Raw genomic sequence first — 12,892 nt, forward strand, 5'->3', positions numbered from 1 at the left:
ATGATAATGATTCACAAACATATGGTAAAATCAGATAATTCAGATCACAATATGAGATTGGACTTATACAGCCAAATGACAAAGTAATTAAACTTGATAGGCAGATGTGCTTTCTGCTTAGCTATAAAATTCAATTATTTCTGTTGTTTAGAAATATTAACAAAGAGGTTTTCTTGACATTGTGAAGATTCACAGCTTCCAATACAAATGTAATAGAAGGCTAAAACCTAATGCCTTGCACTATCTCTTTCTTCTATAAATGGGGCATGCCAAGAAACTGATTAGATGACAGAGTTTGTAACATGCATCACTTCCATTCATACAAAGTTTTCCCCAACTTGTTCAAAGAATTTCCTTGAATGTATCCTGACTCTTCATAAATCCAACAAGCAATAATTAATAGACACAAGCTTTGTCATTACATATCTAATCAATACAATTTCTGAACCAACAAGATGACCACTAGTTGAACTGTTGCAACATTTGGGCCAGAGGCTAGGGTAAGGTATCTGGGAGACACAATAAATCTTGACAGGTCCTGGACCAATTGAAAACTGAAGAAATAAAAATGCTAACTCTGGAGAGGATTACCTGTACATCTCCAGCAGCAAATACACCTTCAACTGAAGTTTTTGCAGTACCCTCTTCAACTAACACATACCCAGATCTGTCGAGCTCAACTTGGCCTTCCAACAACTGGCTATTTGGTGAATGACCTATACCATAAAATAACCCCTTGGCCTCAAGCACAGATTCCTCCCCAGTATCAGCTTTTCGAAGTAAAATTCCAGACATCTGGCCTTTTGTATTGCTAACAATATCCATGGTCTCTGTATTGAAGTGCACGGTGATATTGGGATTGTTGTACACTCTGAAACATTCGCGATAATCAACCTGTTAAGCAAACATTCAGGGAGTTGAAAACTCACATACAAGTTGTTCATTAGTACATAATTCACCAGCAAAAAGGCAGCCAAAAAAACAGACCACCACAAACTGAAACTTTTTAGCCACTACTAAGAAATTGACAGTGGCTTATAATTAGTGTCAAGGCAGAGGGCCATTATAAGTCCCATAAGACACAAGGTTTAAACAATGGCATAAATGAGATTTAACATTCTTTGAAGTGGCTCTCACAAGACAATTTAAACAATAGAAATTATTGCATGGTAATTCAGGTAAAAATATAAAGTTCTATCACTTCTATGGGCATCACACTAAAGATTGTGTAAAAAATGCTGTTAAAAGCAAGACTACCTTCCTACACATTACAATGCACTACCCTCTGCAACATGCCATGTTAAGTTAGAAAGGACCAAAATCAATCATGTAAACAACAAAGAAATTTAAAGGTGATATGCTATAATCTAATTGGTGTTATTTGATGCCCCCAACTGCATAGGTACAAAAGTTAGCTGCTACTTGCAACAAATAAATTGTTTGATAAAACCACTCAAGGTCAGCATTGTTCCTAAAGTCAATTTTTATGAAGTTAAAGCTAATAACTATTTATCAATAAAAACCAATGTTCCCCTTTTTATAATCCTTGTACCCAGTAGCAAAATTATCAATGGGGCACAATTAAATTCTAAAGTGTCAAATTTGATCTCCTCAAATCCCCCCCACCCACTTTTTTCCTCTCTTTTTCCCTCTTAAATAAGGAAAAGCTTTAGAACACAATGGACTGAAAATTACTAGAGAGGGCTTCTTGGAAGACATGCAAGGCCCAGTTCATCAAGACCTAAATGTAAACAGAAAGCATGCCATATTCTCCAAAATCCATATAAAACAAGTTTTCCCAATATCTAGAGAAAAAATGAATTCAGATATGATTTTAAATATCAATTGCTTTATTATAAATACATAGGAACCTGCATTTTAAAGTAACTCATCAAATTCCAGCTACACGGGTTGTATGTATCTAATAAACCACATATCGCTTCTCAAAAAAAAAAAAAAAAAAAATAAACCACATATCCAAAAACTTTAAGCCAATAGGAAATGAGTTTGTTTAATCATTTAATAATTATTCTAACACTCCCACTCATGTATGGGCCCAAGCTCCCCCTAAATAAGTGGGGCCCAACACGTTGAAATTTTAATTTTTCTTAAAAAGGGAGGTAGAATGGACACAAGGTTTGAACTCAAAACTACGTACTCTAATACCATGATAAACTGACTCCTGTCCCAAAAGCACAAGCTGATAGGATTTATTTATTATTATTATTTTTTATTTAATCATTTTTTCAACAGTTCCAAACCCATGTACCATCCAGATCAAGCAGCCTATGCTTCTCATCTTTGTCCCTGGACCAAATGGTTCCATCAATATCCCTAGTGGCATCTATGAGTCTCAATCTGTGTTGGGTGAGGATGTGGGGAATTTTTGTGCCCTATTCTTCCCCCCACCCCTGATAGGCCAACTCATGCATCTATACTAGATTGAACCTATGACCTATGAAGCACGGGTGCGTTTCGGGACTCGGGTGCGGGTGCGGGACTCGGCAATTTTTGAAAAAGTAGGGTGCGGGTGCGGCGAGACTCGGCAATTAAAAAATTATTAAAAATATTTTTATTTATATTTTCTATATATTTTTACTATTAAAATATTCATAAAAAACACATTATTATGCCTTAATTCACAAAACAAAGAAAGAAGAAGACAAGAAACACATTACAATGCCTCTGAGGTCAGAATTTCGGCTGTTCCGGGGAGTTTCAAGGCCGATATCAGCCTGTTTCGGCCGTTTCCAGCATATTTCGGCAGTATCGGCCGTATCGGTCGCCGGCCGATACGATCCGATACGGCCGATATTGACCGATTCTGGCCGAATCGAAGCCGATTCTGGCCGAATCGAAGCCGATTCTGGCCGAATCGAGCCTCGTCGGCGCGAATCGAGCCTTGTTGGCTCAAATCCGAGAAAAAAAAAAAATCAGACAACCGCGAGTCGCCGCGTCGGACTCGGGGGACTCGGGTGCGGCACCCTCCCAGCCGCGTCCGTGCTTTCTAGCCTATGACTTCACCATCAATCTATTTGCTCACAAAAGGAAAAATAATAATTAAGACAGAGTTATGTATTAAAAAAAAATGGATAAAGGATAAAGGAACAAAGATTAAGACAGATAGACTCAACTGGAAGGTCCCATGAAATTACTAAGGAGCATGGGGCAGGGAAAGAAAACGGATTAAGGAACAAAGATAGATACAGATCTGATACATCAAAAGAAACTATAAATTAATAGATAAATAACTAAGAAGCTAGTAAAAGGACGAAGACAATCTTTCAGATAATGAGAAGTTTCACTACATTTTATATATGACACAAACTGACAATGAGACTGAGTAGCACAAACAAGAACTTCAGTAGCTGTACAAGTAAATGATAACTTCAAAACAACAACATTGAAGGAAGGGCCACCAGAACTCACCTATCTTGCATTGCTCTGGAAGCCTTTAGTTGGTCTCTACGTACAAGTAAATGAACATGACGAGCATATTTAGTTAGGTATATTGCTTCCTCAGTAGCTGTATCTCCTCCACCAACAACAGCAAGAACTTGGCCCTTAAACAATGGTGATGCTCCATCACAAATCGCACAAGCACTAATTCCCCTACTCCAAAATTCATCTTCACGGGGTAACCCGAGCCTTTTAGCGGTAGCTCCTGTGGCAAAAATGACACTGTGGCACTTAACCTGAGATATAAACATGAGCAAAAAATGAACCTTCACAAAAATTGAACCAACCAGATTTCTTTATATAACCAAGAAATGAGGATTGACAGCCTATATGCATAACATATAGACTAATTAATAAGGACATAATGGAAGGGGATATGTAGCTATTTTTAACAATGGCTATGACAGATTATCAAATTATATATATATATATATATATAAAATATAAATGCATGCAATATAGGGAACAAGAAATTTTGCTCTTCTTGCTTCTCTCTCTCTCCCCTACATGTGATAATATCTATTTTGAATCCCAACAATCATGCCTGATTTTTTAAATAAAAAATAGGCTTCATTACTTATTATACCCTCTAACTTTGATTCTCTATCAAATTGGTTCCTAATGTCCCCCCCACCCCCCCCCCCCCCCGGGAATTCCAATTCATGATTAATGTTATCCTTCCATCAAATGGGATACTATTATGACACCCAAAGGAGAAGGAGAAAGAGAAGGAAGTACCCATAGATTTTTTCTTTTTTGCTTAGTAATTTTACTCATGCAGTCACGGGGACCCAAACCCCAACCTCGACCAGCACCTCACCATGGCTATAAGTGGTGGAGGTGCTAAATAACCCAAAGGCCATTGGCAAAAGAACCCATAAATGTTCAAGGAGACTATATATTCATAAAGAAATATGTTGTATATAACTGTCTTAGAAGTGAATATTACTCTGTCATGTTCCAAATGTATATATCCTTTTCTAGAATATACCGCATTGACAAATCATGTTCTACTCATTGCCCCACCGATTTAATGACAATTATGACCAAGACAAGATAAGTGCTCAGATGATGCATTAATCATGATGCATGGTTTACAAAGAACTTACTGGAATCACCTTCATAAATGGTCATCTCTGAGAGCAGANACTATACCTGTCCATCAAATCTGGACCAGTTATTCCATCTGGAAACCCAGGAAAATTCTCGACTTCAGTGGTAGTCATCAACTGTCCCCCAGGAACACCACCCACTTGATATCCCTCAAACACTAGAGGCTTCAAATTAGCCCGAGCTGAATATATTGCTGCTGTGTATCCTGCAGGACCTGAACCTATAATAACCACATTCTCGATATTTTTTGCTGCAAGAATAGCAAAACAATCATTCCCTAGATTTTGATAGTTATCACAAATAACAAAACAACTCCTTTTTAGCCGCATAACCCTGAATTGAGAAGCCAGATTTTCATTTCAAACCAAGGGATTTACAGCATCCAAAGAAACAAGAAGAACAACCCAATCCTAGCTTAAGCTAAGATGCCTTTGGTAAATCAATCAGGCCATAAAGAAAGTAAAACATAATAGCATATCATATTAAACAAAATGTCACAATTATGTGCTTACGTCTATAATGTTTAATCAGAGCCACATATGTCAAGATGTAACCAAGGTCTGTAGGCATATTTAAACAAGAAGTTAAACATAGGGCTCATCAGAGAAACTGAATGGTTTAATGTCATGCTAGCTCAACTCAACTGAATGGTTTAATGACATATGAATAAGGTTCGTTATGAACCTCCTATCAACTAATTCAGTAATTCCACCTAGTTTAGTAACAAGTTCTCAATATAACACAAGTACATGCATAATTTGATTGCAAAATATTGCCCACCTTAAAATTCCAATAATTTCTAATAAAATTATTTAGAACATTTGACAAATTCTCAACAAACTTGCCATAAATAAAACTCACAAATCATATACTATATAATAAAAGTTGGGTCTTAGAACCCGTGATTGCACCAAGTGGCTACTCTTTATTAAAAACTTAGGCAAAGTACATAATATTACTATAGTTTGGGGTTGCTTCAAATTAAACCCTAAATTTTAAAACATTTTAATTAAAACCATTAAAATTTCAAATCTTTGCCATTCCCGCCCTCAACGGCTCACTATTAACTAACATAAATTCACATAAAAATTCTAAGCCCTCTTTATACCCTATGAGAGTAATATAATTATATAATTATTAATCATTTAGTAATTGTCACCAAAAAATTTACAGTAAATCATATATTATATAAGATCATGCCTAAATCATATCATATCATAACAAAAATTGTTCCCTACACATTGTAATCGTGCTAGATGCCCGCTCTCTACTTTTTTATTATTTTCTCTTTATAATTCAATGAAAATAATTAACATAGTTGCTTTAAGTAAACTTCCATTGCCAAATTTTTAAAAAGTTCAAAAAATACTACTCAATTAAAATTCTACAACCAAGAGTTTCTAAGAAAGACACGGTTTTCCTCCAAACGCGTTCCCCTTATTTTTTTTTTGATAGGTAATCAAAGAAATGTTATAAATGAGAAAAAATAAAAGTACAAGCAGTTCATGATGATGAACAACAAGATAGAAGAACCAAACGCGTTCCCCTTATGTGGCGAATCATAAAACCATATGCATGCATTAAATCAAACACAACTTATTAAATTATTTAATCGAGTCATACAACTAAAACTACATGTGAATGGTCGTTTGAATCGCCATATAGTGACTAAACATTTATCTGACACAATGTGAATATTATATATATATATATACTATGACGTTGTCATAGAGCATACTATACAACAATCCTCACTAGTAATCAAACTTGTACGGGCAACTGACCCCGCCCATCAAAACTAGTTACCTGGTAATTCAGGGGCTTTTCACCCAGACTAAGCAGTTTATACTCGTACAATGTGAATTATATAATTGAAACATGTTCTTAAATTTACATATGAATTTTGATTAATCGGTGGGGGATAACACTAAATAGTAAATAACTATAAAAATAAGCTAAATTACACAATGTAGGTTTAGCCAATAATATACACAAGTCCATCTTGAAAGTACTAAAAACCAGTTTTCTAAACCAAAACTTGATTTTAAGCTTCCTTAAGAAAGTGATTTTCGTAAAATTTTCATTTACACAAAAAGCAATCTTTAAAGAAAGCAGGAAGGTCCGTTTACCAACTCAAATTCTTAACCAAAAGCAGTTTAACTGAAATAACTGTCCTCAAAAAACTATTTCCAAAATGCACATCCAAACACCACCTTAAGCTAAAGCTAAACTTACCTGGAGAGGTAGACGAGGAAGAGGCACGGACTTCGAGGAGAGCGCGTGGGCGAGTACGGTGAGAGAGGAAGCGGAGAGCGCGTGGGCGAGAGGAGAAGGAGTTGAGGAGGAACAGGCTGTGGATGTGTGCAGCGGAAGCAGGAGGAGTTGAAGCAGTGGTGGTGGTGGTGGACATGGCTGTGAGTCTGACTCGCTGAGTCGACACAGTAGTAGGGGATCCGAGTCCGAGTCCGATTCCTATCTTGGAGTTGGCGGTAGCAGCAGTAGCACACATTTGTTTCAGACCACACAATAGACTTTCGGTTAGCCTGTTATAATGAGGCGTTTCGTGTTTTTTTGTTTGTTGGGGTCAGCAACTGTGGCACACGCTCTGGATAGGTAGCTGTATTTGCAAGACTAGCGGTTAATTTTGCAACTCGCTAGAATTTTTTCTTTTCTTTTTTAATTTTTAGTCTCAGATAATTTATGGTAGTATTAGTGGGGGAAAATAATTTTTAAGTTTTGTTCATAGAATTGAAATTTATTTGAACAATATGTGAATTGTAATATCTTAGGTCATATTACCAAAAGTATAGGGGTAAATATTGCCTTGATTGAATCTCCAACCTCGTTTTATATCATTCTATTATTATCTCCAAAATATTTAGAGTATTTGCATTAACTCTTGTGAAAAATTTTATTTATTGTAATATAAGAACTAATTTTTTTCTGTTTTATATTCATTTTTCAAAACTCTCACAGCAAGTTATCTATTTTATACTATATTTTATTAAAATATCAAATTTTTTTGATTTTTTTTGAATTGTTTTTCTTTCTTTACACACAACCACCACCACTCATTCTCTTCCTTCGTCCTTAAGATACATAAAGAAATGATAAAAACTAAATGTAAAATGAATAGTGTCAATGTAAATTTATGCGATTATTGTAAAAATTTTGTAAATTTACACAATTATACATTGATTAATGTGGGTCATTTTTAAGCAAAATTGTTTAAATTTTACACATTTATCTACTATACACCAAATGATACGAGTGCTATTACTTTTGCTCTCTAGAACTCTCATAATTTTCCTTCATCTTTACCTCATCATGGATGGCAAAATGTCTTCAATCCGTCCCAAACCCAACATTTTTTCATTCCCTCCACTTGAATCAATAGGTTCTCTCTCATTGGTGCAATAATCACTTTCATTAATTTAAATTTGTTATACATGAAAAACATTTTCCTTGTTATGTTTGATACAACAAAAAATGCAAGTAAATGTAACGTAAACCTAATAAATTGAAAAACATTTTTTGGAATGTCACATACTCAACAAACCACAAAAAAAAAAAAAAAACCCTTCTCAATGGTGCTTCTATTTCTTAATCTCCTCTCTCTCCACATGTCAACTATTAATTGGCGTTGACCAACCATAAAACTTCTTTTAAATGACTTTTTTAAAATGTAAAATAGTCACTTTCCAACTAATTTTGTGCTTAGATTCCAAATTTATGGGTTTTTTTTTTTTTTTTTCCATTTAAGGCTGCCAAATTACCTAAGAAGAAAATAATTTCATATATAGGTTATCTTTCCATGAATGAAAATTTTGTTTACATATAATTATTTAGAATTACAAAAAATATAATGCCTTTCTTGTGATCCAAAAACATTAAAAATAATAATTTTTATCCCATTTTCAAGGTCACATCAAAACAACATAAAACAAATTAGTTTCCTAGAAAAATAATTTATGTTATTGAAAATATCTTTTGTTAAAGCAAATAAATAATGTTTTTTTTTTTTGGAGGCGGGGGAAATTTAAGATTTTAACCCTAAATATTTTTGTTAGAAAACACCATAAAATGACATTTGACATATAAGTTATTGACAAATTGTTGCATCAAATAATCAAATTTTCAAATTGTTTTCTATAACTATATTCTTAATGAGAAATTGTCTTCTATAACTAAACTTTCAAAATGAACTCATTATTTCTTAGAATTATTTCAATTTATATTTACTCAATTCATATGAAAGTCTTAAAATATGTTTTTTACAATTTATTTAAACCTTCCTTCAAAAATTTAGGAGTCAAAATGCAGGATAAATTATGATAAGCCTTTTATAAAATAAATAATAAAAAAATTGTCAAACAGGCTCCTCTTTTCTTTCTATTTTTTAATTATTTTATCAAGTAGGGGATTTGTATTTTTGGAATTAGGAGTGTTTATATATAGTTAGTTTTAAAAAAATAGGAAAAGACAAAAAGAGACAAAAGTAACTAAACACAAACAAAGCGAGTATATACTGTGAAGGTACGTTTTAAACCATTCAACTTCTATCCGTAGGTCCAATCAAGACAAGCATGGACTTCGATGTTTGCCAAGTCCTGATGAGAAATCTTGGTGACTCCGGTGTCTGTGAAACATACACCGTCGATCTTGGGGACCTCAACTATCGACGGCAGCCAGTTACTCTCACTTGGCTTCGGGCTTCTGCATCCAGATCTAGTATACATGATTATACACGCTATAAATCACAATTTTTTTATTATATAATTTATTATTTTGATATGTTGTGATTGAAATTCAAATTAGTATAAAATCCCGTAAAAATAATGATTTTATAGTTTTTTAGGGTATATAAAAATGGGGAAAATGGGTATGTAGCTAAAAGAAATGGATACGTTATATGCAATGCATATGATCAAGTGGACCTTAAACACTTGTCACTTTTCTTTTTGTTACCACATATCTCAGTATGTAGCAAAACATTTCCTATAAAAATTATACTATTCTAAATTTCTAAGCCTTCTTAAAAGAAAAAAAAATCTAAATTTCTAATCACAACTAGCATTAATATTTATATATTAAGAGGATTCAGAAAGTTAGTTATGACTTCAAAAAATGTCAAAAATACCCATAATATAATTAGATAATCCTTATTCTTAAAAAAATCAGGGTTAAAATTGTAATTCAACTAAATTCAAGAAAAAAAAAACTACCTGAGAAACTTTTTTCCTAAAAATTAGCACACTCTTTATTTAAATATATTTTACGCACGTTTAATACATTTTTTTCTAAAAACTAGCACACACTAAACCCAGCAGTTTACTTCATTTGAAATCATAAATTTTAATTTCTTAAAAATCTCATCCATAATAACCTCACAACAATAGATAAATTCAAATTGAAAAATTATATTAAACTCAAAATAAGTAAATTCTAATTGTGTTTTAATGTGTAAAATCTTTAATTGGAATTGGTAGTCTCTACTCTCTAGCGATTTTGTTCATCCTATTTTTAATATATAAGAAAGAAAAATGTATATTATTTGTCGGGGACGTTTTTGCAACAATGGCCGAAAATGCGAAAACGACCCAAAACTCTCCTTGGGTTCATTAAATTCATTAGTTATTTGGAGAGTCAAGCCCAAAATTCGCAATGTGAGGTACACAAAGGCTAATGGTGCTTTATGGAAAGAGAAACCAGCATAAAAATGAAAACACAAGAAAGTGCAGAAACTATATATTCATAAGTCAGAAATTTCAATCCACAGTCACATAGAGGAAGAAATTGAAAGAGGTCCCGAGCAAGAGAGGGGGAGTTCCCCTTTATCAATATTTTCACCCCCAAGCCTTCAAATCGTTTATACACTATGTAGTTGACTGGGCTTTTGTGTTAAAGTTTTGGGTTTTTTTGTAAGAAAAAACGTTGGTTTTCTTGTGGGCTGGTGATGTATATTTATATCAAGTTCTAGGGGATGCTTGTGACCAGTTTTTAGGTGGGAGGAAGGCCTTGGACCTTTCAGATGTTATTTCTATGACTTGGTGTATTATGTTTTATGCTTAGGGAAATGTTTGATTGCTTTTTGCATGATTTTGGTACCAAAGTTGTTTCCTCTTTATAGCTGCTATCTCTGGTCTTTATAGGCCTTGGAAGACTACATTTGGGTGACTGAGTGGGTTAGGCTGCTCAACCTTTTTTTAGAGTCAGCTGCCTTGGTATAGGAAAATGGAGCTGGGCTGAAAATTAGGGGCACAGTCACACAGAGCATGGAGTCAAATCTGGGGTGGAAATTTCTGACATTGGACCTCCTTCATGGGCCCTAGATGCCCCCAACATCCCTAGCCCACTTCGCGGCACATTCAGGTTGGGCTTATGTAAAAGGTCCAATGGGAACTAACCCACACCCACCAAAACCATTCCTACTCAATTCCCCAACCATTTGCATGGGCTTGGGCCATGCTTAAAAAAAATATAATATAATATAATACATGAATTGAGCTCACGATGAAGTTGGGCTTGGCTGAATTGGGCTTGTAGAAAATGTGTCGCGAAAACAGGTATCAACACTATTTTTTTTTTTTAAATCTAAGCTAATTAAAAAAGATATTAGCTTTACAAATTAAGTAGACATAAGTTAAGAAAAAGTTTTTAATATTTGTGTTTATTAACTTTTCCAATATGACACTAATGACTAATCTACCAAATCTACCAACTAATGACAGAGAGAATACCAAAATGAATTTTTTTTGGCCTCCACCAACAAAAATAGAACGATATCAAACAAAAATTGTTTAGTATGCTCATGACTGATGAGAAATATCTCATTAGACTATCTCATAATATTACCATCTCATAGCATTATAGATTTATACATGTAGAACTCACACATACTATAAAAGAGAAATTTCATGAGATATTTTTCGCCTTAGTATCCCGTCATCCAAATCTTAGCTAATAAATGGGTTTTGGGCCACATTCTTTTAGTGTTTAAGTTTTGGGCCAAACTTGGACTCTAGCCTTAGTGAAGCAACCACTCCATAAAGTTCTGTTATTAGTAATGAATCACTTCATAATCTGCTTATATAATTGGACTAAGAGTTTTTGGTGTACACGTTTCCATATTTCTAAAACTATCCGTAGTTTTTAGTTTAAAAAATTAATGACAAAAAATACGTTGAAAAATATTTAACTGACAAATTGAAATAAAAAATAAAAAGATAATCAAATTGAAAAAATCTCTTAAATATATAGTTATAACCACCCAGCACTTTCAAAACTCTCTCACATCCAAACATTTACTTATTTTGACCCAAAAAAAAATCACATAAAGAGATTAGAAAACAAGAAAACTTTTCAAACACATGCTAATGCATGCACAAAGTATTAATAGTTTCTCATACATTATGCATGGAGAGTAATAATTTAATAATACATTCTTCTGTGGTTCTTTATGTTTATGGTTCGAATTCTATCTCTGTCTCCTCCATTTTCCTATCTAAAAAATATATCAGTGCAAAACATGTGTTTTGTATCCATTAAACAGACATCTTGGTTTCAAGTCTTACCAATTACCATATCCAAAAGAAAGAATCCTAATCAATGGACAAATGGCTTATGCAGGAGATGCAATCATATATAACATACTATCATTATTCTGGGCCAACAAATTTTGGGCCCAGAGTGACTAAAGCATAGCGAACTTAAACCCTCTATTAAGTTTAACTCAGACCTGATATTAATTTGTAATTTTATTTTTTGTTAGTAGAACTAACCTGAGCAGCTAAGCTGGATGTGAAGAAGTCACCTCCTTAGTGCAACCTGTGATAATAATTGATGATACATATGGTTTATGGTTACCATTTGGTGTACTGTGACATTCACCTTCGTGTTCCTTTTCTTGTGCTCTTGAATCTATTTAGATTTTGGCTATGGATATTGTTTCCTTCTAATAAGCATGTTATAATTTTTGTTTTTTTGTTTTGTTTGTTTGTTTGTTTTTTTTTTGGGGCTCGAGTGCTAAACTCTAGTGGACAAGCACTACACGATTCCAGACAAAACGAGACTGAACTGCATTATGACTGTGTTTGGATAGCAGGTTTTTCTGCTGAAAAGTTAAGTTGCGTTTTACTCTTTTTTTTTTTTTTTTTTTTTTTTTTTCTGGCCACACTTGTTGACTGGAGGGACAAAATTCACTGTGCGTGTACTGTGCATGCACTGTTTACGCACTGTTCACGCACTGTTTATGTATTAAAAAATATTAAAAGTAGGTCCCACGATACTATTTACACATTTAAAAATTATTTTGCTACAG

The 12,892-nt window shown here is 33.8% G+C and overlaps 1 protein-coding gene across 1 annotated transcript; it reads right to left on the bottom strand.

The window, feature by feature from the left end:
* Window positions 1-38: 38 nt before the first annotated feature.
* LOC136064556 (NADPH-dependent thioredoxin reductase 3-like) lies at window positions 39-7,122 on the bottom strand. The gene is made up of 4 exons (XM_065766459.1): window positions 6,808-7,122; window positions 4,615-4,822; window positions 3,430-3,753; window positions 39-871 (listed from the first exon to the last, which is right to left on the bottom strand). Exons 1-4 carry the CDS (start codon window positions 7,079-7,081, stop codon window positions 496-498), a joined length of 1,182 nt encoding a protein of 393 aa, XP_065622531.1. The 5' UTR covers window positions 7,082-7,122; the 3' UTR covers window positions 39-495.
* Between the last annotated feature and the right edge of the window lie 5,770 nt (window positions 7,123-12,892).

This window comes from Quercus suber, unplaced genomic scaffold (genome assembly GCF_002906115.3).
Source record: "Quercus suber isolate HL8 unplaced genomic scaffold, Cork oak 2.0 scaffold_706, whole genome shotgun sequence".
In the NCBI taxonomy this organism is placed as follows: domain Eukaryota; kingdom Viridiplantae; phylum Streptophyta; class Magnoliopsida; order Fagales; family Fagaceae; genus Quercus; species Quercus suber.

What these genes read in the sequence shown, in the direction of transcription:
- LOC136064556 (XM_065766459.1), bottom strand. Translation starts at nt 7,081, where the DNA reads ATGTGTGCTACTGCTGCTACCGCCAACTCCAAGATAGGAATCGGACTC. An exon ending in TTCCTCGTCTACCTCTCCAG is followed by an intron (nt 4,823 to 6,807) that starts GTAAGTTTAGCT and finishes CTATTCTTGCAG; the next exon opens with CAAAAAATATCGAGAATGTG. An exon ending in TCCAGAGCAATGCAAGATAG is followed by an intron (nt 872 to 3,429) that starts GTGAGTTCTGGT and finishes CGAATGTTTCAG; the next exon opens with AGTGTACAACAATCCCAATA.